The sequence below is a fragment of the Petaurus breviceps genome, unplaced genomic scaffold (genome assembly GCF_028583685.1).
Source record: "Petaurus breviceps papuanus isolate PSGF00001 unplaced genomic scaffold, PetGlider_PUasm1.0 90879, whole genome shotgun sequence".
NCBI classification, from domain to species: domain Eukaryota; kingdom Metazoa; phylum Chordata; class Mammalia; order Diprotodontia; family Petauridae; genus Petaurus; species Petaurus breviceps.
The window spans coordinates 2291396-2319357 of NW_027187368.1; the positions used below are offsets into that span (position 1 = coordinate 2291396).

The following is a 27962-nucleotide window of genomic DNA, read 5'->3' on the forward strand; positions in this document are numbered from 1 at the left end:
CACAAGTGATGTCTTGACTTGCACATGAATTAGATTTAAGTGAGGCAGGGTTGCACAAAGTTGTCAGCCTCACTCTCTCTTCCAGAGTCATCAAAGTCCAGTGACAGACAAAAGTCAAGACATCTGGGATGCAGTGGAGGACCTTGGTATCTTAGATGTCTGACTAAGCTCCACAGCTCCTTCAGCTGCCTTCATTGCCTTTGGAACAAATTGTTCATCCACCCATTCTGCTGAGGGAAATCTTCACATACTTGGGGTAGACATCACCATAACTCACTGATAGGTTTGACCATCCCATTGATGGCTTTTTCCAGGGTGTGGCAGTTGTGCATGCTGCAGCTTCTTGGAGTCACAGGTGAGAGTTGAGTGACAGGTAGACACCAAAGGTGGCTGAGAGCTCTGAAAAAGGAAGCCCTTGCACCAGAGTGGGGGTCATTAAGAATTGGACATAACTGAACAACAGTTCACAGAGTAGGCACTTAATAAAAATACATGTTGAATTAAATTGACCTCTAACAAAGCCTAATGGGCAGTTAGGTAGTACAGTGGATTGATCTAGAGTCAGAAAAATATGAGTTCAAATCTAGCCTCAGCTACTTTACTAGCTGTGTGACCCTGAGCAAGTCACGACCCTATTTGCCTTAGCCTCTGTAAAAATGAGCTGGAGAAGGAAATGGCAATCTACTTCAGGATCTTTGCCAAGAAAACCCCAAAAGGGGTCACAAAGAATCTGATACAACTAAAAATAACTGAACAGCAACAACTATACTTCTAAATTGTATGGTGCTACCCAGCTACTTTAATCTATGTTCTAAACATCCTTATATTGCTAAGATTCTATATTCTAAGGCCCCTTCTGATGTTCACATTCTGTGCTTCTATGACGCCACTGCTATTAGATTCTAGTCCCATCTAGACTTAAGGAAAAAAAACACAGTACTGACAGTTTCAGAACCATCATGAAATTTCTATTTGAGATGACATTAACTGGTCCCTGGATAGCATCAGTGGTGGACACATATATAGTGAAAGAAATATTTTCCTGCATTAATAAAATTACCTTTTCTAAAGAAAGCAATTTGCATGTTAATGTTTTAGGTAATTCTCTGCAGCTTGAGTGCCCCACAGGGCTGTAATTTCTCACTGACAAAGTGACAAAAATAAAACGTAGCATAAAGGAAATTTTTTCTTCTCTCTAATTTGTTCTCTAAAGTGACATTTTTTTTAATGTAAGTCAAGTTGAAACCTACTGCTCTGTTATTCCTGACACTGATCTGCCTCCCATCATCTCACTTAGTGACAGACTTACCTTGAAGAGTATGACATTCAGTATGTCTTTTTGAGGAAAAGATAAGCATCCTTATTGGCAATTGGCACCTTAGTGTACCACCTATGGATATCCCTGGAAATGGCTCTCCAGTCAATTTAGGGGCCTCTTGCATGATGATTCTTAGTCCTAGTTGGATCATACCAATTTTAGTGAGGGATTTTGAAAGGCTGGAGCAGTAAGGGAAAGGGGGGCGGGAATGAGACTTGAAATCATGTCATAATATCAAGTAGAAGTGTTGGATGTGTGTCCAGAAGCAGCATGTAAGTTTTAGATTATCAGGGCTCATTTTATTTCTCTCCACTGGAGCCCCTATCTGAAAACTTGAGAAATTAAGCCAGTATTAGACAACTAAGTGCAAAAACTTCCAATAACAATATTGTAACACTGCCTATGGCCTTGGTTGTAATAGTCTACTTTACCTGACCACCAAAATTTTTCAGGGGATACCCTTCAAGGTAACTCATAACCCCTGATATCCACTTGAATACCTACTTCACAGGGAGGACTGATCTACTCTAACTCAGCAAATATTTATTAAGAGCCTATGGCATCTATGATACTATGAGACTGACTCACCCTTCTTTACAGAGGTAGAGGATTTGGAGTGAGGAAGACTTGTGGTTAAGACTTTTCTCATGTCAGCTAATGGGGAGCATTAAAGTGATGCAGTTGGGGGCAGTTAGGTGGTACAGTGAATGGAGCACTGACCATGGAGTCAGGAGGACCTGAATTCAAATATGGCCTCAGACACTTGACACTTACTAGGTGTGTGACCTTGGGCAAGTGACTTAATCCCAACTGCCTTGCCTTCCCCCCTCAAAAAAATATGTCAGTTAATTTTGCTGAAATTTCCCCCCACCTTCATTATTCTTCAGTATAAGAAATTGCTCTCTGGGGGACTGGGAGGAAGCTAGAACCCTCAATCTGAAGGGAAATCTGTAGGACCGAAGGGTAGGTTCCATTTTGGACTAATTGAATTTGAAATACTAATTGGACATCCAAGGGGTAATTTGATGTCAAGTCTTTCATTTTATATGTGAGAAAACGGAGACCCTGAAAAGAAGATATGACTTACCTAGTGAAACATACCTGATAAATGGCAGAGCCAGAACTCAGATCCAGAACCTCTTTCCATGTTCTCTCCTATTCTCTTCTGTGAGATTCCTTGAGCCTTCTATCCTGTACACCATACCTCAACACTGTAGAACCCAGGTCTGCCTCCTAACTGCTCCTCTGGTCTGAATGGGAGCCCTCACTTCTCATACATGGGCTGTCTCTGGTTAAAATCCCAGTTTTAGTAGGAGTGACCTTGGTCAAATCACTTAACTACTCTGGGGCTCAATTTCTTCATTTGTAAAGTAAGGAAGTAGCTATACTAGATAATCTCTAAGATCTCTTCCAACTCTCAGACTTGTGATCCCAAATTATAGGGAGACTGAGATTCCAGTTTAGTAGATAGAAAACTTCCTAACACAACTGGCTAGCAAAGAAATTGACTCCCTCCTGAAATGGTTAACCTAAAAGTCCTATGTTGATATAAGTTGTTGCTATTGATTTTCTCATCCTTTTAGACCTCTTCCATTGAAAGCTATACAGTCACTTGTTGGGGATTTTGTAGAAGGGAATCATGTTTCACACAGGAATTAGAATTGAAAAAAAAAAAAAAGACACCTCAGAGGTCATCTAGCTGTAGAATCTGGAATGCCAAGATATGGATGAAGCAGATTTAACTCCAGGAGTTGGAACAACCTTTAGAATGGCCTAATTTTCCAAAAACAAAACAAAAAACTGACCTAGCATTTGTAAATTGGAAGCCATCTTAAGAGAAAACATTCTTGCTGTGACTTTGGATGCAAAATTTAAGTGACCCTGGGTAAGTCACTGTACTTGAGCTTCAGTTTCTTCATATGTTAAATGGGTATGAATACTTTTACCACCTGCCTCTCAGGGTTTTTATGAGAAAAAAAGCTCAAAGAGACTTCAGAAATTGGAAGGTTGATTCTTCATAAACTTGAAATCACTATTTTTTTTTTTTAAGAAAAGGAATTGTTATTATTGTTTTTTTTTTTTCCTACATCCCCTTGGTTTCTCATTCACAGTGCAACAAATGGGTTATTCTAATAGGGGAGATCACCTTTCTCCCCATGTGGTATAAAATGCCTATTAAGTCTAGCCAGGTATTTCTTGAACCATTAATCACATTCAAGAAAATAAGCCTAACATGAGACTGTTACATCAAGCAATGACTTTATCGTAATCCTGTCTTTCCAGACAGTGAATCAGAACTGGTCTAAGCAATTTGTGTCTGTGTACTGTGGAAGTGAGTGTAAGCCTTAATGGGTAGCCAGCCAGACCTTTTGGCCACCTCACCTCAGTGTTCCTCCATCCTGCTCTAGCCAGCCGCATGGCATCTCACTTAATGAAGTGATGAAATAGTTGTCCATTTCTCTGATCATGTTTGTTAGTTTGGTAGTGCAGGCATCTGTGAGTAATGATCTTTCTACCAGCCCTGCTCACGTCTGAGCCCTGACATTTGTTAATTTCTTCATCCAGCCAAGAACAAAAGCGATATCAATTTCTTGTTGCCATAATGGTTTAAATAAAATGAATGTATGAAACGTATGTTCCCAAAATGCTTATGCAGCAGAGGACAATGGCAGAACTGACTTTTTTCTCAGGCTTGTTTCTCTGCCTTATAGAAAGGAAATGAGGAAGATTTCAGCCCATTTCTTAGTGAACAATAGTAATAACACATTTCTATGTCATCTTAAAATAATATAGAATGTTATTTAATGTTTCTGGGTGAGAAATATGTTACATTATGCAAGCAGTATTTTTTTCTTTATTGTCACAGAAAGCAGTGGACTCCATCATAAAAAAAATCTTTGAAACAATAAATGTCCTTCTTATAAAGTCATAAAGTGTAAGGTTTGGAAGCAGCCTTTAGGATTATCTTCTTGGTATGGTGTTAGGACAAGCCTACTATAAGAAAGAGGGCAGGATTAGATGGCTTCTTCATTTCCCTTCCATCTGTAGGATTTTATTAATTGAGTCTTCTTTAGTAATTTGTCTAGAAAATGCCCAGGTCATATATACTTCTTCTGTGAGCTCTTTAGTGAAATCATTTCCCTAACCTGGTGGCTTTATATTTTTTGAAGCTCCAATAAAGGCAGTTAAAATAAGACAGTGAAGGTAAGAGAGAGCATAGCAGATAGGGGCATTCTTATGACTAAACATGTCAGAATCTGTATAATAGTTACATATTGCTCTTCTGGGGGACATTTCATTGCACAGACAGGAATCCACAAGCAAATTCCATTTAAGATAATTCAACTATATATTCTACCAATGATTCTGAACAGAGAACGTGTTATCTTTATGCATTTAGAATTTCATGGGATAGAAACCCCTATTCTAGGTAAATGAAATGACAGGAAAGATACATGATGGAAAGAGGAAAGGAGGAGCAGAAGAGTAAATTGGCAAATAGCCATTCCAGCCTGGCTTAATACGAGCCGTGAATGCAGTTTTCTATTTGATTAGAATTTTAGACATGGAAGGGACTTCAGATCATTCCATTAACCCCTATATTTTACAGAAGAGGACACTGAAGTCTAAAGAGGTGAAGTGACTTATTTAGGGTCATACAAGGACTTTAATGACAGAGCCAGGACTAGCGTCCAGTCTCCTGAGTCCCTGACTAATGCTCTTTCCTCCCCACCATGAAGACATAGAACATATAAGTTTTTATTTTTATATATCCAAATGAGATTTATTTAAGGATATTCTTTATATTTAATCAAGGCCACATTTTTTTTAAAAAGGAATGTAGAACATATAATATTAAAAATTGATTGGGAGTTTAGGAAATAATTAGTGTGCCACCATTCCTTCATTTCACACAGGAGACTGAGACTCAGAAAGAGGAAGGAATGTGCCCAAGGTCACATAGCAAGTCAGTCAGTAGCTGAGCCATGATTATAATACAGGTCTTTTGTCTCCCAAGCTAGTAATCTTTTAGTCATATTACTACTGTGCATATATTTAATACTAAAGGAAACAAGATGTTTTCCAGTGAAAAAAATTAATATTTAGTATGGAATAATTTTCCTAGTTGTCTACAATGATTTGGCTTTGAACTGTCCTATTTCCACCAAGAAACTCCAAATAACTATGCTTTTCTTTTTGAACAAGAGCTCCAGAGTTGTTTCATTAAGTACTCAGCACAAATGTAACCTTCTGAGAGGAAAGAGAGAAGAATTAGAGTCTGAAATGGGCCATGTCCCTGCTACTGTAACTCAAGATGATTAATAAAATCAGAAACTGGACTAGCGGAACCACTACCCTCCCATGACCCAACACATCTTGGTGAGCTGTGGAGTCATTTAGAATGCCCTAGACTTGATTGAAGAGAAATTGTACTCCAGACTGGAAATGTAATATTTTTCCAGCAATTTCAGTAACCCTAAATTCAGTTTAGAGAAATGCCTAACATTGTATAAAATCAAAAAGCCTTTTCATGAATAAATAAATAGAGAAACTATAAAGCAGGAAAAATGTTTGCATCAAAAGTATTATATCTAAGATAGATATATAGATTAGAAATATAGAATTAGATTAGATATAGATAGATGGACATTGGCTATCAGACTATATATCTCTCTCCAAGCATCTATCTGATACAGTATGAGATATATAGAGAGAGGTAGACATAGATATATATACACACATCTTAAATACCTACCAAACTTGTTGTAGCGGCAAGCACCCCAAGCACGGCCTCAGGGTTTGCAGCTACCACAGGTTCTTGGATCTGCTTTGATAAAGGAAAGCAACTCAAAATGGGTTAACAAGCTTACTTTAATCAGTCAGACATATATCGTTTACCTTGTTCAGGAGAAAAGGTCAAAGTATACAGGCATAATTATCAAGACAGAAACATCAAGTAGACAGATTTCCAAACTGTCCAACCATTACATCCATACCCAGTCAACATCTGGGTTTCCACATTCTGGGTTTTTCAAAGCCGGGGGACTCTCAACAACAGCTTCCCAGAATTCAGATCAAATCACAGAACACTTCTCAAAGTGAGTCCCAAAACAAAGCCTCACATCAGGGCTTATATAGCCTTCTCCTGGCTCAGAGAATGTAACAACCTTATTGACTCACTGGCCAATCAAAAAGTATCTACTGAAAAACAAGCCTCCCACCCCAGGCTTCAGGTGCACATTAGCCTAGGGGCAGGGAAGATCTTCAAAATTTACATTCTTAATACACTTGTGTCGGTGATATATATAAATATGCATGCATATATTCACATACATATATTATATATAGTATGTATCAAATATCTGATGTGTGTATATATATGTGTATGTATGTATATATCCATATATGTAGAAATGACACAAATATATGCCACCAAGAGCCATTCCCCAAAAGATAAGTGCTCAAAGAATATGAATAGTCTTCAAAAGAAAAATTACTACAAATGACTGTTTAAAAACATGTTCCAAGTTACTTATAGTGAGCGAAATAACAAAAACCATTCTTGAGGCTTTACCTCATACTGTGAAAATTGGCAAAAATTAAAAAAAACAAACAGGAATGGTCAATGTTGGGAAGTTGCAGCACTAGTATTGAAGGCATACTAATTCACTGGGTTCTTCTGAATTATAAAGATGCAAGAAAAGTGATTAAACTCTTCATATCCTTTTTTTCAGAAATTTTATTGGACACATACTTCAGGGAAGTCAAAGACAAATATTACATATTCCACAATATTCATACCAACATTCCTTGTAATAGCAAAAACCTAGAAACAGAGCAGGTACCCCAAAAGTGGGGAGTCTTTCAGAAAACTCTGTTATGTGAATATTGATGGAATACTATGTACAATTAGAAATGACAGCTATGAGGAATCAGAGAAACCTGGGAAAATTTATAAGAAATTATGTGGAGCAAACAAGCATAACCAAAAAAATAACATACACACTGACTACAACCATATAAATATAAATGAAAAGATCACTAAAAGGAAGTCAAACTCTGAATAGTTTTTTGAAACAATAAAACTACTGGAGAACAAATAATGAAACCAATCTTCTTCCTAGCAGAAAGTCAGAGGGCTACTAGGAAAAGAATCATGTATACATTAGCAGACACGGTCATGGTATCAGATGTTTTTGCTTTATTGTTACTCTTTGTTATAAGGAAAGGAAGGATTTTTTTTTAACTCATAGAAATGATTGTGATGAAAAACATAAACTGTAGCAATAAAATGTAATTTTTTATTCAGTGTAAACTGTGGCTGCTTAAGCCCAAGTGAAGATAGACAATTCCATATAGCTCACAGTTATTAAGCATTTTCTGTGTGCAAAGCAGTTTGTTCATCACCATTGGAGAGACTATCATAAATAAGGTCCAGATCCTGACCTCCCAAGACCTTATACCCTGGGAGTAGTAGTAGGATATATGTATATATTAGAAGATAAAGTAAAATAAGATTATAATTAGTAAATATTATAATATAATATATATAATATAATAATATATAATAAATAGTAAATAAGATTATAATTAGAAGATAAAATAAAAGATATTAGAAGATAAAGATATAAATTAGAAGATAAGTATAGTAGAAAAATATAAAGTACCATGAAATTACCTGAAGAAGTGATCACTATTGACTGGAGGAAAGCAACAGAAGGCTTCATGGAGAAAATTACTTTTGACCTGGGCTTTAAAGGATGGGTACACTGTCAGGAGGTGATATCACAAGAGAGAGAGCCATTCTAGGAGTAAAGAATGGTTAGACACAAAGGCTTAGGTATTATTGGATTTCAGGAGAATACCAAGTTAAAGTGAACAGACTGGGTATTCCTTCTGGCTGACCTTATATAACTGTTCAGTAAGACCCGTGGTCCCTAATTCAGCATTAAATTAGACAGGATTTCCAAGTTCAAAAATGCTAGAATTAATACTCATATTCAGACTTCTTTTTAAATGAAACTTCTAATTGACCATTAAAAACAGTATAGTCAAAAGATACTAATAGCACATGATGTTTATAAATTCTTCATGTTCATAAACACAGTCGATCCTCACAAAAACTCTTGAGGTGGGCAAGGCAAATATTATTATCCTCATTTTATAGATTAGGAAACTGAGGCTCAGCATGGTCATTCAACCTCGAGTGATAGGGGTTTTTTTTTAGTTTTTTTTTCCCCAAATGCTTTATTAACTTCTGATTTACATCATTCATTTCTGCCAGATTTTGAGTTACAAATTTTCTCCCCGTTTTTCCCCTACTCACCGCTCCAAAATAGCAGTCCCACAGGATATCCCCTCCTCCAATCTGCTCTCTCCCACATTTTCTCCCATACTCCTTTTGACTTTTCCAGTGGATCTCTATGCCCCAGTGCCTGTATATCTTATTTCCCAATTACATGTAAAATAGTATAAATAATAGTATATATATATATATATTTGAATGTTTGATTTTAAAACTTTGAATTCCAGATTCATTCCCTTCCTCCCTTGTCACCCACCCTTACTGGGAAGATAAGCAGTTCAGTATAGGATGTACATATGTGGCTAATGCAAAACAATAACATAGTAGATATATTGTAAAAGACTGACTATATTTCCCTCCCTCCAATCCCACCTCCCACTTGTTCTATTCTCTACTTTGATCCCGTCCCTTTTCAAAAGTGTGTGCTTCCAACTTCCCTCCCCCCCTAGGCTGCCCTCCCTTTCATCATCCCCCCTCTCATCCCCTTCCCCCCCTACTCTCCTGTAGGGTGAGATACCCTATTTCATGTGTTTTTCATTCCCTCCCCAAGCCAAATTCAATGGGAATAAGGTTGACCCTTTCCATTCCATTCTTCCCCTCCATTGTAACCATTTTCCCTTGCCTCTTCTGTATGACCCCATTCTGTCTCTCCCCATCTCCTCTCATTATATTCCTCTCTCACCTCTTAATTTCACCTTTTAAGTATCATCCCTTCCTGTTAAATTGGTCCTGTGCCCTCTATCTATGTATACCTGTAAGTATATATACACACATTCACATATGTATTCATATGCCCATATACCCTCATATGTAGACACACACACATATTTCTATTCCCTTCAACTACTGAGAAAGGTTTCATAAGTTACAATTATTGTTTTGCCAGGTAGGAATGTTAATAGTTCAACTTTAATAAGTTCCTTATGATTTCTTTTCCCTGTTTACCTTCTCATGCTTCTCTTGCTTCTTGTATCTGAATGTCAAATTTTCTGTTCAACTCTGGTTTTTTCAGCAAGAATGCTTGAAAGTCCTCTATTCCACTGAATGACCATATTTTCCCCTGAAACATGATACTCAGTTTTGCTGGGTAGGTGACTCTTGGTTTTGATCCCAGCTCCTTTGACCTCCGGAATATCATATTCCAAGCCCTTCAATCCCTCAGTGTAGAAGCTGCCAGATCCTGGATTATCCTGATTGCGTTTCCACAATATTCAAATTGTTTCTTCCTGGCTGCTTGTAATATTCTCTCCTTAATCTGGGAATTCTGGAACCTGGCTATAATATTCCTAGGAGTTTTCTTTTTGGGATCTTTTTCAGGAGGTAATCGGTGGATTCTTTCAACCTCTATTTTGCCCTCTGGTTCTAAAACATCAGGGCAATTTTCCTTGAGAATTTCTTGAAGGATGATCTCTAGGTTCTTTTTTTTGATCATGGCTTTCAGCGATTACCCCTCAGACTGGTGCTTGGTCCCCCTACACTCTGCAGGCCAGGAGCTGAAGCTGCCATGTGGCGCTGGCTGGCTGTGTGGTGCCTCAGTGGCTTCTCACCCTGGGGGACAAAAGCCACGCACTCCCACTTACTGGTCCCAAAGTCCAGACTGCACTAACCTCTCACCTTGTCCTTCGCATCTGTGTGTTGAAAAATCTGGAAAGGGCCACAGCTGCTGCTATTCTGGAGTCCCTCCAGCTGAGGCTGGTCAGGCCTGCCCTGGGGCTAAAGCCTGGGCGTGGGGCTGGACTCGGCTCCCAGAGCTCTGTGGCCGTTCCTGCCAGCCTGCCGGGCTGTCCTCAGTGGGAGGTTAGCTTCTCTGTGTCATTTTGTGGGTTCTGCAGCTCCAAAGTTTGTTTAGAGTCCCCTTTTTACATGGATTGGGGAAGGTGGAAGCAGGAACAGTGGGGAGGTCCTGCTTCTTCTCAGCCATCTTGGCTCCACCCCCCTGGAGTGATAGTTTTTTAAAAATCAACTTTTCTTTGAACTCACTCTTTTTAAACTCAGGAAATGTATTTTTAATTTAGTTTTATTAAATTTTAAGCCCTGGGTCAAGCCTTTCTCTATATTTGGGCAGGTCCCATTTCTCTCTTTGCAACTGAGTTAGATCCACCTGCAAATTGATCTATTTCTTCTTATGGTCCTTCATATAGATTTATGGAGATCATAGTTAGCAGTAGAAGTAAAGGAACAGATAAGAATTCAGGTCTGGAGTACTTTAGCTGCACAGCATACACACTTTCTCAGGTGTATATAGAACTTGAAAGCTCTAAAAGAATCTTAGAAAATAGAACAAAACAGAATTTTAGAACTGCAAGGGGCTTTCGAGATTATTTGGACCTACCTACTCTGCATCATGAAATAGAGACTTCATAACAACAACAAAAAAGAGATAAAATATAGCACTTTAAGGTTCACATAACACATTACATACATTTATCTCATTTGATCATCTAAAAAGAAGCCCCATAGGCAATGACTCCCATTTCTACTACTACTAATGCTCTTGCACCTTCTTTTTTTCCTGCTTCCTGTGACCTAAATTCTTTAAATAGACTTCTTCCTCCTCAGAGTCATAACTACGATTGGGCAGCTGAAGCTTTACATGGGCACTGATATGGGGAAGGAGTTGCTTTCTCCCCACTGTAGTTCAGAGACTTGTCATCCACATACTTGCAGGTTCTCCACTGATCTTGTAAAGATCGATGGGGAAGGCCAGGTCTCGGGAGAGGGTATGTAGGGAGCAGGGTTTCAGGCCAATAAAATTTGGGGGAAAAGGGAGAATAGGGATAGGTCATCCCCTCTTCCCCACAGCTTCATTTGTGGTCAAACCCTTTTTCCAAGGGCCTACCTTCCATCCATACTAACTCCTGTGGGGTCACAGGTCAGAATTTTTCCTTCAACTGATTTCATCTGATACCAGGATTTCAAGTTATATCTCTGATTCTACCCTTCAGAGTCATCTTTTTTGCTCCAGACATGTTTTTCTTGTGACATTTAAGTAAGAGGATTCTGGTGTCTGTATGTACATTGACTTGTTGTGCAGTGTACAGGCTCAGGCCTTACCTTGACTGACCTTGGACTCCTATCACTATGATCAATTCTCAAATCTCTCAGCACTGGATTGTTGTTGGCAGGAAAAGAAAAAAGAGAAAAAACCCCCTCATACTAGAGTCATGTCCTTGCCCTGAGCAACAGGACTTGCCAAAAATGGAGGAGATGCTGTGTTCCTCCCACATCTGAGTGATTAGGGCCTATTTGGAAATTAGACTATTATGAGAGGAAACAAAAAAGGGAAAATCTATGGTCACAGGGTCTTAGATTTATCGATATAGACTCAGACATATGTAATAATATTTATGGCTAGAATGTATTAAGACATTAAACTAAGCAAATGACAAAACAGATTATGTGACATGGTACAAAATGAACCTGCATTCAGGAGTCCTGGATTTGCATCCAGGCTCTTCCACTGACTAGCTCTGCAAAAATGAACAACTTGCTTAACCTCTCTGAGCTTTACCTTCCTCATCTAGGAAATAATCCTTGTGCTATCACCTTCCAAGGTTATTATGAGGAATCCCTTTGTCAGTCTTAAAGCACTACAGAAATTGAAACTGTTATTTTCAAGATCATTACCATAGCCCTCCTTTGGGCCTTCTTTGTTTACAAAGTGCTTTGCCCTGCATTTTCTCATCTGATCCTCACCACACTGCAATGACTTGGGTGGGGAGGTGAAACTCCTCATAATCATACAAGTCCTGGACCTTAGAGATTGTCTACTCTAGTTCAGCCCTCCACCCTCACTCTGCATCTGGAGAACTCTCAGCCCTGTAGAGTTAAGTAATTTGCCCAAGATCACAACAGCAAGTCAGTGTTAGAATTGGGGTTAGAACCAAGGTCTCCTGAGCATTCTGAGTGTCAGCCTTTTACTTGCCCATGGTCACCGAACTGGTAAGCAGTGAAGCCAGTACCAGAACTAAGAGCTTCTGGCTTCCTGCTCAGTACTCCTCCTGCTATATCCCACACCCTCTCGTTTATTAGAGATGAAGGGACATTAGAAATCTAAACCTAAAATGTAGCGGGGCTTTTCCTAATGTGATACAGTGACTTTCCTATAGTGATTCACATTATTACTAGATACCTTGTAGCCTAGATTATTTAAAAGACATTTTACCTCTTTACTTCTCCCTCACCTCAACACCTTTCCCAAACCCTTTTCAACTAAAGATTTGCTTGTCTGAGACTCAGTCCATGTTGGCATGAGTTAGACTTCTTTCCATTTGCCTCTCTGAGGCCAGGAGGATCTCTCATCAACTAGATTTTATAGCCTTTTAGAATCAGCAGTTGTGGGACCAATTATTTCTTTGCTAGCCTACTCTGTCCCACTGAAATAGTTTGTGAATACTCCAACATGTCACTGACCCTATCCTGTTCATCAAATGTGTCAGTCACTTGCCCTTCAGGTTACTTTTTACACCATCTTTCACTCTGATCATACAAGGAAATTGTGGGGAAAACAATTTCTATATAGAGAATGAGCATGACATCCAGAAGGTACATATATTCCACTCATCAGCTTAAGCAGGTAGGTCACTTAATCTTTCTGAACCTCAGTTTCCTCATCTGTAAAATGAAGATTAAAAATGCTTGTACTTGGGGCAGCTAGGTGGCACAGTGAATAGAGCACCAGCCCTGGAGTCAGGAGGACTTGAGTTAAAATCTGGCCTCAGACACTTAACACAAAACTAGCCATGTGACCTTGGGCAAGTCACTTAACCCCAATTGCCCTACCTTCCCCCCTCCAAAAAGCAAAAAAAAAAAAATTTTTTTTAAATGCTTGCACTGGTTTCCCCCATTCATTATAATTCTTCTATGCAACATGACTAATGTGAAAATGTGTTTAATAGAAATGTATGTGTAGAGCCCTCATCAGATTGCATGCTGTCTTGGGGAGGGAGGGAGAGAAAATTTAAAACTTATGAAAGTGATTGTTGAAAACCAAAAATAAATTTTTTAAAAATGCTTGCACTGTTCGCCTTCCAAGGTTGTTGTGGGGGCACATCACTATGTAAATGGGAGTACCAGTCTTGCTTTATCACCATAAAACACTGTATATATAAGTTATGGCAATTATGATCATAGGCTTGGAGCCAGAAAGGCCCTCTAAGGTCATTTAGCCTAACCTCATTTTACAGAAGAAGAAGCTAAATCCCAGAGAAGTTAAATGACTTGCCTCAGTCACATAGGTAGTCAGCTAAGATTTGAAGCCTGGTTCTTTAACTCCAGATGTTAAGTCTTTCCATTACATCGTGTGGGAGAAAGTTGGTGGTAGGATGATGATGGTGATGGTGGTGAAATGAAGTCGCTCATTATACAGAGGCCCTTTCCCTTCAGTAGGAGTGTTTGGGGCATGAATAGTTAGTACAAACTAACCATGTGACCTGTGGCAAATAATTTCACCTCTCTGGGATTGAATTTCCTTATTTGCCAAATGAGATTATAATGTAAATATCTAAGGTCTCTTCTGTGTTCTGTTCTAACATTCTATATCCTGCGTTTTCACATTCTAAAGTCCATTTCAGGTCTAACATGCCATGCTTTATAGTATGTATTCCAACATTTCTATGTAGTAAGGTTTCCCTAAGAGCTACCATTCCTCTGTTATAGCATTCTCTGTTTAAAGATCCTATTAGGTACCAACCCTGATTGTGTTCAGATGGTTGCCTCATTCCTTGATGCCTGATGCTTTTCTAAACATGTCTTCACATAATTGAATCTGAGAATGTCAGAGATGGGGAAAACCTTATAGATCATGTCGATCCTCCTCCTCCTCTACATCTGTCCAGAGTTTTGGTTTTGTTTGTTTGTTTAGTGGAAGTGTTTTCTTTTCACAACTTTTCCTGTCAATTACAGACTGAGCAAGTAACTTGGAAGAACTCTGAAGTGAGTTGTAGTAAAACGAAAACTCTGCTTAACTTGAATTGGGGGGATAGGTAAGGGGGAGAAGGGGAGAGAAATAAATAGCAATGTGTTTGCTCAGCCCAAAGGGCTGAGAGGAGGGTTTATGCAGAAAAAATAATTGATCAGATAGAGCCTAGGGCATATAAATAATATAGTATTTACAAAGCCAGCCAACTCCTGACTAGGGTTATATGAGTAGAATAATTGACTTCTCCTAGCTGGACGTATCTAAAACAAAGACCCTGATCCAAAATATCTTATCCTCCCCACCCCCTCTGAGCCAATCTGGTCTAAAATGCTGTGTGAAATTCCATTCTGGCTTTGGTGCCTGCCACCTTTCTCCGAGAGGGCTGACAAAATCTGATACTTACCTAGAAAAGATTTCCTTTCCACTTTCACTGAGAGAAAACATAGACTTTCATGCCTCAATGAAGAATTTTGGACAGAGAGAAGGCTTTGTTTTTGACAGTGATATCGATTGCTTAGATTTTAATAGGCTCATTTTTGTGATATGATTGGATTGGACTTGGAGTCAGAAAGCCTGAGTTTGAATCTCAGGTCTGCCATTTTTACTAACTGTATAACCTACAACAAATAGCTTAAGTGCATTTTCTCATAACAAGCATTTAAGGGAGTAAGCAGTTTCATGAAATGAGCACTAGACTGGGAATCAAAAGACCTGGAGGGTTCAAGGTTCAGCTCTAATACAAACTGTGTAACCATGGGCAAATTATATCACCTTTTTCACTCTCAATTTCCTCACCTATAAAAAGGAGATAATAACACACTACCTAGTTCATGATGATAGTTTAAAGAAAGCACTAATATTTACAGCATTATAGGAATGGGAGTGGTTATTAGAATCTTCATTTTTAGTTATTATTACTGTCTGTTATTAGCATCTAGGTGCCATTAGAAGTATCCTCATTTCCAAGGTCTCCACACAGCTACTAGTAGCAGAGCTGGGACTCAAACCTAAGTGTTTGTCAAAATCTGGAAAAGCAGAATAACAATCAGCTTAGTTCCTAGGAATGTCATGAAGATGAATAATAACTTACATTTCTAGAGCATTTCACAATCCCATGTTGTACATTATGTAAGTATTATTGTAATAACTTCTTAACTGGGCTCCCTGCATCCACTCTCTCTTCTCTCTAGCCCATCCTTCACGGAGCTGACAAAATGACCTTCCCTGTGTTCAGGGCTGATGATGTCACTCAGGGACTAAAAAACTTGTAGGTCACCTTTGCTTATGGGATAATATTCCAATGTGTTAGCCAGTCATTTGCTATCCTCTGTCAACTGGCTCTGCCTTTCTTTCTTAGCCTTATTTTATATCATTCCCCCTCACTCACTACATTTCCACTAAACTGGTCTGTAAACAAGTTCCCCAAACTCAGCATATTCTCTGCTGCCTCATGTCTAGGCCCCAAGACTGAAGCTCATTACCCCCTTTTAGAAGACTTTTCTTCCTTCAGGGCTAGCCTTGGGCACCACATCCTTCATGAAACCTCTAAGCCACTCCACTTTCCCTCACCCAATGTTCCTAGAGTCCCCTGCCTGGATGTTTTCTTTGCTGCCATCACATCCTACCTTGTATAATACTCATCTGTGTACATGTCATCTTTCCTGTGTCCAGTCAATGGTAAGTTCTTTGAGAATAAGGACTATATAATTTTTAAAAATCTTGGTGTCTTCAGTACCCTGCATGATGCCTTGAACATAAGAGGTATTTAGTAAAGGTTTCTTGAATTGAATCAAATCCTTATTTGGCAGATGAGGAAACCAAGACTTAGAGAAATTACTTGACTTGCCCGTGGTCACTCACTCATCTAGTGTTAAAGTGACCATTCATACCTAGGTCTTGCAGACTCCAAGTTCAGTGCCCTTTTTCTTTCATCATGTTGCCTCTCATCCAGTTCCAGAAAAAAAAAATGTATACAGAGCACTAAGTAACTATAGGCTAATGTTATTATCATTATTAATAGCAATAATATTGTTTTTCCCTGATTGATGGGAGCTTTGAATGTTGAGCCCCCAGCCTGTAAGGAAGCTCTGGATTCTCTCCACCTAATTTGAACTCATTTTGTCCCCCAGGTATGTGTCTGCAAGCCTTTGTGGAAGCATTCTTCTTCCTGGCCCAGAGAAGGTTCAAGCATTCATCACTGCAAGAGCAAGTTGCCTCCTTGGTTGACCTGTGTGAATACCACCTGACCCTGCTGGATGAGAAACGCCTACTGTACAGCAAAGGCACCTCTTCTGGCAGGCCTCCCACCAGCAGTTCTTCCCAAGAAAGGCTCCCTCTCACCCAGCCGCCAAATGGGTCTTTCCTTCCCCGAAATAACACTGCCAATAAATTTGCCCACTACAGACATCCTCAGTCTTGAGGGGATGGCACTTTGGTATGGAAGAAGAAACTCATAGAGAGTGTCAGGGCTGATGAGGGCTCCCCACCCCATGAGCATGTGGCTGCTGGTGAAATGTGGAATGCCAAGTTTTTCTTTTGCTAAATGCTCTCACCTATTTATTTCCCATTTCCCCGAGTTCCACGCTTCCAAAAGTGAATGCCCTGTATACAACTGCCTGTGACCCCAGCCCTTCTTTTTCAGTTCATCAGTGGATGGACTATGTACCTTCTGTGACAAAGGCCATCCTTCTTACTTTATGGAATACCACATATGAAGATAGTGGAAATGAATTGATACTGTCAAGACCACTGACTCCTGGGGATGATAGCCATGGAGGAGACAGCCCAAGGAAAAGAAATCTCAGGGTTTCTGTGGCCTCTTCAAGAACCAAGAGCCATTTTGTGTCACCCTCCATCATTGGGTAGAAAATGATTTGGGAGAATCAAGTAGGAGTATGCAAATCTGCAGACCCTAATATATGTGCATGTGTCTCAATGAGTTCACCTAGTGTTTTGGATTAGTTGGCCCCATTTCTGCAAAGCGAGTAAATTTTCTAGTTTGACATTTCAGAACCATAGATTTGGGGTGGTGCTGCTTAGTGGGTATACTCTGGGAAATTTGGTTTTTATACCAAAACACTGAAATTACACCTGCTCTGGAGCTTTGTAGATGGTATGTATGATGAAGACTTGTTAGAAGGACAAGCCACTTTGCCACTAAGGTTTGGAACAAGAGAAAGAAAAGAGGTAGCCCCTTCTGCTTACTCCTCAGGAAATCTTTGGTTCTAGTTTTAAAAAGAAGCTAATTTTGCAGGATGGAATCTTAGAATTGAAAGGGATCTTGGAGTAGAAAATACTAGAATGAAGGGCATAGAATATCAGAGATGAAAAGAACATTAAAATACTAAAGGGAAAAAAAAGTATGTTAGAGCTAGAAGGAGAGCAACTGAGAGCACAGAATGCAGGAACATCAAATGTTAGAGGGAGCAGGAATCTTAGAGCATCAAATTCTAGACTAAAGAAAATCAGGGCTAAGAGAGACTTTAGAAACTATGTGTTCTAGTTCCTGCTTTTACAAATGGGAAAATTAAGGCCCAGGTCTAGGAGGTGGCAGAGCCAGCACTGGAACTCAGGTCTCTGCACTCCCAGACTAGAGCACATTCTCTAACAACATACTACCCCTACATCTCCAGGTGTCTCTAGCCTTTGTATTCAGGGATGGCTGTGCTGCAGATTTCAGCAGCTCAACATTCTGGTGCCTCTCTTAACTGTAATAATTTGTTCAGGAGACCCTGTTAACAGTAATTAATATTCCTATATAGTACAGGGATGGAAACAAAACTTAGAGAAACCTTTACTCCAGGTAACAAATAGATTTCATGGCAAAAGACTTATTCAAAGCATTTAAGCATAGCTTGCTATCTTCTTTGGAACACAACCAAGTCTGTGCACAGAACTAGAACTTCTTATCCTTTTTGAAATTTTGTTTTTCAAAAAGCATGATAATGGGGCGGCCAGGTAGCACAGCGAGTAAGAGCACCGGCTCCAGTGTCAGAACGACCTGGAGATCGAATCCCAGGCTCAGACACTTAGCACCCACCCAGAAACACCTGGCCGTGTAACCTTGAGCAAGTTACTTAACCCCAATTGCTTAGGGGCGGCCAGGTGGCTCAGCGAGTAAAGAGCACCGGCTCCAGTGTCGGGATGACCTGGGGATCAAATCTGGGCTCCGATACTCAGCACCACACCCAGAAATAACTGGCCGTGTAACCTTGAGCAAGTTACTTAACCCTGATTGCTTAAAAAAAAAAAAAAGCATGATAATGCCAATACCTAGCAGCTTTTAGCTATAAAACATCACTTATTTATTTAATAAGCTTCTTAAGCACCAAATAGAATTTGAGTAATAGAATGTGAAACCTGGAAGGGCCCTTAGAGTCCAGTATGTAGAATGTTAGAATATAAAGCATTGGGTATTCAAACCAGAGGGGTACTTGGAGATCATCTGATTCAGGGCATTCCGTCTTCAGAAGATATTGAGACCCCAAGAAAGGGAATGATTTGCCAAAAGTCACCTGATGGCAGGGCTGGGACCCAAGTCTTCAACTTTCCACACCAAGTCCAAAGTCCTCTTATAGGTCTTACAAAGGTTAGCAAGACTGCAGCCCTTTTGGCAAGAAATTTATAATTTAATGATCAGTCACTCAATCAACATGAAGTTTGTAAGCAACTACTATGGCACTATGCTAATAGGGGAGTTAAAATAGATAACTATAGATAGCTAACCCAGATGATTATGGTACAAACTGGAATGTCCTAAGTGCATAGGAGGAGAAAGGTAGACTCACTCTAAACTTAGGGAAATCATGATTTAAGGGCATCTGAATGGTTTCATGGAAAGTGTGGCCCATGAGCTAGTCCTGGGAAGATGGGAAGGATAGAGACAGGCAGATGAGGAAGATGCCAGTCATTATGAATAAAGGGGCAGAGCTCTGAAGGAGTTATCTTCAGGGGATATTTCCAGTCATCCCACTTTGGTTAGAACATATAATATACAAGGGGGAAATCTTAGATTATCCAGAAAAGTTGGATATGGTGTGTTGCAGTTGAATCTCCCATATGTCAGTAGAGTTTGGAGAGAAGAAGCTTCACATTGCCTGATTTTGAATGATATTGTAAATATCTGTTTTCACAGCCAGGAATATTCTTTTAGTCCGTCACAGCTTATCATTAGACAATATGCCTTGTATATCATATTCTATTTTTTTCCCAACGTGAATTTTCCCCATAAAAGATGCTGCTTTTTTTGCAGGTGTGAATGTGAGGAAGCCTAGCTTTTCTCTGTAGGATGCTATGTCTTCATGGTGATTATTAAGGAAATGATGTACGTACCTTACAAAGCTAACTTTATTCCGGTGCCTGACAGTGATGGCTTAGGGCCCCTTTATCTTGTTCTGCCCTAATATCAAGGATTTACAGGCTGTTCTATTGCCAGGCTATAATAGGGGCCTCACTCTGTCTTTTCTTTACATACCTCTGAAGCTGTCATGTGATCAGAAATCAGTCTGTTAACAGGCCCACTTCTGTCAGAAAGGGAGAATTGTAATGTAGGCCAAAGGCGCTCCAGAGTCAGACAGACTCTAGAAAGGTTGCTTTGCTAACCTGCCATTAGAAGGTATGGAGAGAGGTGTTTGAGAAATGCAGGGCAAGGGAGCAGAGGACCACAGTGGACCCTTGGAAGTGTAGGATTTGTGGTTATAAAGGGGCTTAGATATCATCTACTCAAATGCCTTCATTTTATAGATGATGAAACTGAATGAGTCCAGAGGGGCAAGACATCTTGCCCAGGGTGTCACAGACAATAAGCAACAGAACCCAGATTTATTGCTGAGTGAGTCATCCAGTTGTGGCTTGAATACATTCCCCTAGTGATAGGGAACTCATTACCTCCCAAAGCAGCCTCATTACATTGCTGAATTCCTCTGATGGTTAGTAAATCCTTCCTTGTTTCTATATATTGTGAACTTATACTGCTAAGTAGTCCAGTGTAACAAGGATTCCTTTGATGGTGGAGTTTCTTGTTCAGCTGTAGGTTGGCTGGGGAATGAAGATGCTATTTTAAGCAGTGGAGTTTCCCAGCCCCCTCAGCTCATATCATATAGGGAACTTCCCATTCGATCTCTAAAAAAGGATGACCCTTAGTGGGGACCAGTGATTTAACTACACTGGGTCTTTAGAGGTCTTGGCACCATCTAGAAGTCATCCTTTCTGTCCTGTTCCAATCCCCTCCGTTCCCTCCCAGTTACTCGTGAAATAGCAAAGTCAACACTAAGCAGATGGTTATCTGAGTTGTGGAGTTGCTAACTGAGGCTTTGGTAGGAAGCAGTTGGTATCTAAGGCTTGCAGAGTGTTCTTTGTTGCTCTAACATTTTTATAAGGGAAGCAGACAGTCTGCTTTATCAGTCTGCTTCCCGAGACCTCTGTTTTGTGTTGATTTAGAGGAAAGGAGAAAGAAGGAGAGGACATGCCTAGGGGGTCTCCATCTTTCATTGGTCCCTTGTCACTGGCTAGCTGAACTGTCAGTCAGCATGGGATATCCAATGATGATATGATGGCCAATTAAGACTGTCATTAGCAGGCTCCATGGCAATCGGCATTTCAGCTACCCAGGAACATTGGAGTAAGGAAGACTAGTGTAGAGAAATGGCCCAGGCAGTAAGGGAGAAATATTCCTAGCTGAGGTTACAAACAGTGTCCTCCCCTTGTGTTTTATGGATCCCACCACTGTTCCTAGAGCCCCATTACAAGGAACCCCCTAATGTATTTGAAAAAGCTCCAAGTGGGCGGCCAGGTAGCACAGCAAGTCCCAGAGTTGGGATGACCTGGGATCGAATCCAGGCTCAGACACTTGGCACCCACCCAGAAACACCTGGCCGTGTAACCTTGAGCAAGTTACTTAACCCCGATTGCTTTAAGAAGAAAAAAAAAGCTCTGAGCTAGAAATCAAGCTCCAGCCCCATCTCTGCAGTTTATAACTATCTAACTATCTCACAGATGTGTGGAGTATGCTTTGTCAAGCATAGCATGTTATGCAGAAGTGCTGTGGCTTAGTAGAGAGAAAGCTAACCTCAGATGATGGCAGTTCAAGTCCTTCTGCCACACACTTAGTATGTGATCTGAGACAAATCAGTCACCCTCTTAATGACTCAGACCACACTTAATTGCAGAGGAAATGCTGATCTGAGAACTTAAAGAGGTCACTAGATTGATAAGAGCAATGGACCAGGAGTCAGGAAGATCTGAGTTCAGACAGACTCAGACACTTACCAACTATGGGACCCTGACAAGTCAATCTCTATCTGCCTCAGTTTCTTCATCTGTAAAATGGAGATAATAAAAAGCACCTGCCTCCCAGGGTTATGGTAAGAATAAGATGAGATGATATTTGTAAAATACTTTGCAAAACTTATAGCACTATATAAATGCTAGCCATATTTTTTATCAAAATTGCTAAAGAGAGTTTCCTTTTCTGGAATTCCTAGTTCCAGTGAAATCACAAGTCTGGTTAAAACCCCGTAAACCCTTCCCCTCCCCAAAACAGCCCATGCCATACACACGTCTGCTAGAATTACTATTCCTACAAAAATCCTCCAATCCTCATAACTTTTTAAAATGAGGGGTTTTTTCCATCTCCCCATCTCCTAATACTAGTTGGAACTATTTAATTCTTCTTTAAATCTTACAAAGCTGATTTCCTGAACATCTCAATGCTTCACCACAGTTATTTCCACCAGATAATTATAGCCCACATTATGGAAAAATGTGTCTCCTCTATTTCAACTTTGCTGATTTCATCAAGCAAACTTGTATTCACAAACTGTTAAATGCACAAAATAAAATACTTGAGACTAACAAAGGAAACCAATTATATTGAAATGCAGTTATCAAAAAAAATTTTTTTAACTAATACATAGACCACCTGAATCTATCCCCATGCTTAGGGGACCCCAGAAAACCCCTGACCCAATCTAACCCCTTCATTCTACAGATGCAGAAACTAAAGCCTAGAAAGATGAAGGGACCATCCAAGGATACACATCCAGCAAGTAGCAGAGTCAATATTTAAATCACCATACTATGATACTAAGTCCAGGGTTCTTTGCAGCATTCATATTCATGGACCCCATGCTCAAGTCTAGGATTAGCAGGAGGAGCTGCAGGCTGTGTGACGATCTTGGCAGAATGGTTTATGATAATGCACATTTCTGTAGCACGTTAGAGTGTGATTCTTCACAACACTGGGAGGTTGGTAGGTAAATGTCAATATTATCCTCATCTTAAAGCGGAAGAAACTCAGCTCAGAATCAGCAGGGGTTTTGCTTGTCGCATAAGCTAGGAAGTGATAAAACTAGAGTCTGAGGCTGGTCTTTGATTCAAAGCCCAGAACTCATTTCAATGTACCACATTTCCACCTAGTTATGAATTGAGAGGTAGCATGATATAATGGCTAGAATATTGACCTTGAAACCAAGAAGGCTCAGCCCCAAATTCTGCCTCAGACACAATACTGACTGTGTGATCCTGGGCAAGTCACTTCTCAGGGCCTTGAGTAACTCTTAAGGTTCTACGTTGCAAAGAAGGTGCCAACCAATAAATACTAACAAGGTCACTTCACCTATCCTATTTAGCATTGCTCTAAATGATGGCTCCTTAGTCACTGACATTTTCCTATTCTACATTTGTTGGACGTGGACAGCACATTAGATCATTTTCATATATGTTTAGGCTTAGTCTTTCATTTTTTTCCAACCCAGCCTGTATAGGAGAGGCCATACTGGTGTAGTAGGAAGAGCATTAGACTTGGGAGTCAGAAGACTAGGACACAGTCTTAAGTTCTGCCACTAATTTGAAATGATCGTGTGACTTTCTATTTCCAAATCTGTAAAATGTTCAGACTACATACCTCATGGGATTGTGAGGATAGTATTTTGTAAATGATAAAGCCAGGTGTAAATGTAAGCTATTATTATATGGCTTTTCAATCCTTTTTTACCAGGGTTATGTGGTTTGTTGTTGTCGTTTTCAAATTAGGCAACCATAATTTCAATATAGAACAGCTAGGTGGTGCAGTGAATAGAATACAGGGCCTGGAATCAGGAAGATTTAACTTCCTGAGTTCAAATCTGGTCTCAGAGACATTTACTAGCTATGTGATCCTGGGCAAGTCACTTGATCCTGTTTGCCTCAGGACCTCATCTGTAAAATGAGCTGGAAAAGGAAATGGTAAACCAGTCCAGTATCTTTGCTAGGAAAATACCAAATGGGGTCATGAAGAGTCATACAGGACTGAAATGAGTGAACAAATTTCAATACAGAATTCTATTGTGTTGGGCATACATCCCTGAGTTATGTAACCATCCTTATGTTTTGACATTCTGTTGTGTTTCCCATTTTGAACTATATTTTGTTTCTTCACATGGATTTTTTTTTATTATTTCACAGACTTCAGAAATTTGACATGAACTGTCAGTAATAAAAAAAAAAAAAAAGAATTGGTTCCCAGACCACTCCACTTTAAGTTGCAGAATGCACTTGAAATCAATCAGTATTGTTGACTTGAAATGGAATTCTTTCATAGAATAGTGGAAAGACTGGGAAGTCAGAAACTCTCCATGCAAGGCCTTGCCCTTCCAGTAACTAGGAGTAGAGCTATAGTTCTGTGCCCAGATTTGCCCTTAACTACTCTACACTTCAAGTTCCTCAACTATAAAATAAGGGGGTTGGACCAGATCTCTTAAGATCCCCTTCAGCACTAATCTTATATGTTCTAAGGTGCCTTCTCATATTAACCATCTATGCTCAGGGTTCAAATGTTGTGTGTCCTAACATCCCTTCCAAATCCAAAATTCTAAGCAACCCTTTGAGACCATTATAAGTGACAGAATAGCTACTGGTAGCAACTCTTTGTAGTCTAATCCCAGCCCACCCATTTTATTGACAGTATCTTCTCCTGGATCTGTCATGGACAAAAATATTGTCTGTACTGAGCAGTTAACAGACTTATTTAGGTTTATCCCTCCACAGCCTTCCCCCTTCTTATTCTAAAACTCATTGCCATACAAAGATAAAACCCCCAGCCTTGGATTTTGACATCTGTCAAAACAGAGGAGGCTGAAAGGATCATTCCCTAACCCCCCCCCCATTGTAAAGTATTTGAAGACATTCATAAGTTGAAAAATGGTGACTTCTCCTTCTTTGACATCTGGCATTTGTCTCATGATCGGCAGAGTGTTGCTTCAAAATCGCTTCCAGTTTCTTTCACCAAGTGATTGATGTCCTATACAGACACAGTCTTATATCAGAATGGACTTGAGATATTATGAATTTGAGTGTCATTTCTTAGATCCTAGCTGTAGTGGAATCCTCTCCATAAGTGTTCATTTGTTTCCATAAGATTAAAAAAAACCTCTTCTCTAGGTGAGATAAATTAACTGCAACGTGTAATAACCTGAAGTCTGGCCTTTCCTTATATTTCTGCCAATCTCATGGTCTGTTTGATGGATGTAATAGAGATTTCTCATATGTTGTATGAATTTCTTACTCACAAAGTCGGCCCAATTTTCTTCCTGTTCCAGAAGACAAAGGATCTTTGTCGAATAGTCAACAGATCCAATTACCTCCATCTCTGGTAGCCTAAAGTCCATATTTTTCTATAACTAGAAAATTGGGCTCCATAATACCTTCTTTAAAAAAAAAGCATACAGAGAATGAGCTTTTCTCTGGTTTTCTAAAGCTCCTAGGTGTACAAAGATTTTAAGACTAAATAGCAAAATTACTGATTTTTTTCTCCCCAATTTGTGGGTATTTGCTCTGAAAACTATTTTTAGAGGTCAGAGTAAAATGAATTTTTCCCAGCTTCAGTGGCAGGACACATATCCAATGTCCATCAGTGAGAAAAAGTAGTGTAATACATAGATCACTGATGTGAAGATCTCATTTAAGACCTAACTTCACCACTTATTTAAGTGACCTTGAGCAAGTCAATTAGGATGACTGGGTTTTAGAGTTTTAGATTCTATAGTTACAGACTTTAGAGACCAACTAGTTCCACTCTCTGCTTTTCCTAAAAGAGGAAGCTAAAATTCAGAGTGTTTAAATAACTTGCCCAAAGTCATTTGAACCCAGATTCTTAGTTGTTGCATACCACATACTTACTTATCTTCCTGGGTATTGGTTTCCACCTGTTGGATTAGATGATCTCTAAGTCCCTAGAAGCTTTGAAATTCCATGATTCTATGATTATAAAATTTAATTTTGAGTATGAGTCTTTAATACCATGCTACAATTCAGGTCATAGTGAATGGAAAACGGGCTCTTTTAGGTATCATAGCTAGCACCAGACATGCTCAGTCCTGGTTAAGTTCTCTGTATTGGTTTTAAGAGGAAGAAAAGGAATTGGGGAAGAAAAAAGGAGGCTTAGAACAGCTCTTTGTACATCTGAAAGGAATAGGAACAGTGCCATGAGAGAGGAAGACAGGGAATACTCAAATTTTGACTTGGAAGGGATCTTACATTGTCATTCTACAAAATCTCCCAAACCATGAACTCCTTGGTGTGACATTTGGTATCCCCAATCCAGTGTCTTGCACAAAAGAGGTGCACAGTGTTTGTTGAATTATTGAACTTCCCTGATGGCCATCCATCCTCTGCTTAAATACTAACAAGTTAACAGGGAGATCTCTGTCTTGCATAACACCCTGTTCCACTGTTGGGCCGTTCATTTCATTAGAAAGGCTGAAACAAAACCTATTTCTTAAACAGGCAGGAAGGAGGCAAATGAGAGGTTCATTGGATCCAGCCCTTCCAGACTTCCCTGAGCCATGCACATTATGCCCACACAGCACACATTGTGTTCTCCTGTTCCCCATTCTTTCTAATCAAACAGTTCTGTGTTTCAGTTTATGATACAACATTTGCAGTAATGGGGTCATGCAGGGCTCTGAGCCCAGTCGGAACTGGGATAACCGGAAAGACACCTAGATTGATCCAGTTGTGTCTTCATTTTTTTCCCTTCCAGTTTCTACAGATAGTGACTGGAACTGGGAAGAAAAACAAACACTTTAATCCTGGGTACAGAAGCATGCTTAGAAGGAATATAATTAAATAAATGCAATGCTTTGTTGGCAATAATTGGTATTACTCTATGAAGTTTACTCTTATGTCCATTTTATAGATGAGGAAGCTGAGGCACAAGTAAGTTAAATGGCTTGCCCTTGGCCATATCACTAGAAATGTGAGAAAGGATTATGGAACATTACCCATCCTTTAAGGCCTGGGTGAAATGTCACTTCCTTCATGAAACCATCCTTGATTCTGTCAGCCCCTCCCTCATCAGTTCTCTTAGCATTTTGTTATTCTGTTTAGGCACTTATAATATTTTATTTCATATTCATCTCTTCATGTCTTATTACTACCCCTTCCTCCACTAGATTGCAAGCTCCATGAGGGTAAAGACATTTTCTTATTTATTATGAATCAATTTATCAACAAGCATTTATTCAATATCTACCATGTACCAGGCACTGCAGTAGATGTTAGGACCAGATGGACAAAAGTGAAACAATTCCTGTCCTCAAGAAGCTTAGACTCTGTCCAGGGGAAATGACATGTGTGCCTGTCGATACATTGTAAAATGGATACAAAAGAGATTTAAGATAAATTGAAAGGAGAAAGCCCTAGCAACTAGAAGCATCCAAAAAGGTTTCAATCAATAGAAGGTGGGTCTGCATCGGAGTCTCGAAAGAAGCTAGAGATCTGCAGCTTGACAGACAGATATGGCCTAATGAAGAGTGCTGAGCTTGGCACTGGAAACCTGGGTCTACATTCCTTCCACAATATGTATCAACCATGTGACCCTGAATAAGAAACATCAACTATCAGAGCCTTACTTCCTCATGTGTAAAATGGAGATAATAATCCTTGTTTTTTACCTACCTCATAGAATTGTGGGTATTTGGTAAGCCTTGAAGCAATATCGAAATGTGATTTGTTCTTTTTTTTTTTTAAGGAGGAGCCTGTGTATTTATCAACATAAGTAGTGTGGGTAAAGAAACTCTACTAATGCAGATGGCACCTGCTTTGTAACTTATAATCATAGAAAGTTGCCAGAAGCACTGAGAGAGGGTGATTAGCTCAAGGTCACACAGCTGATAAATTAATGAATGCATGATTAGTTGAAGGCTCATAGTTTATAGACATGGTGTAAGAAGCGTTTCTTTCTGATAGATGCTGGAGCACTGTTGTTGTTTTAAACATGCAAACTTATTTGGATCAATGCTAATAAAAATCCATTTCCATAACATTTCATTCACAACACTTCTATGAGGTATATTATGCCATTATTTTTGCTCCATTTTACAATTTAAGAAACAGATTCAGAAAAATTACATGACGTGTACACAACAAGTAAGTATTGGAGA

At 39.5% G+C, this 27962-nt stretch overlaps 1 protein-coding gene across 1 annotated transcript in view; it reads left to right on the forward strand.

Annotated features, from left to right (window-relative positions):
* TTLL11 (tubulin tyrosine ligase like 11) overlaps nt 1–27849 on the forward strand; it is a 264316-nt gene extending 236467 nt beyond the window's left edge. The window contains exon 9 of the mRNA XM_069073757.1: nt 16674–27849. Coding sequence (XP_068929858.1) covers nt 16674–16963 — 290 coding nt within the window. The 3' untranslated portion in view covers nt 16964–27849. The remainder of the gene's footprint in view (nt 1–16673) is intronic.
* The last annotated feature ends 113 nt before the right edge of the window (nt 27850–27962 follow it).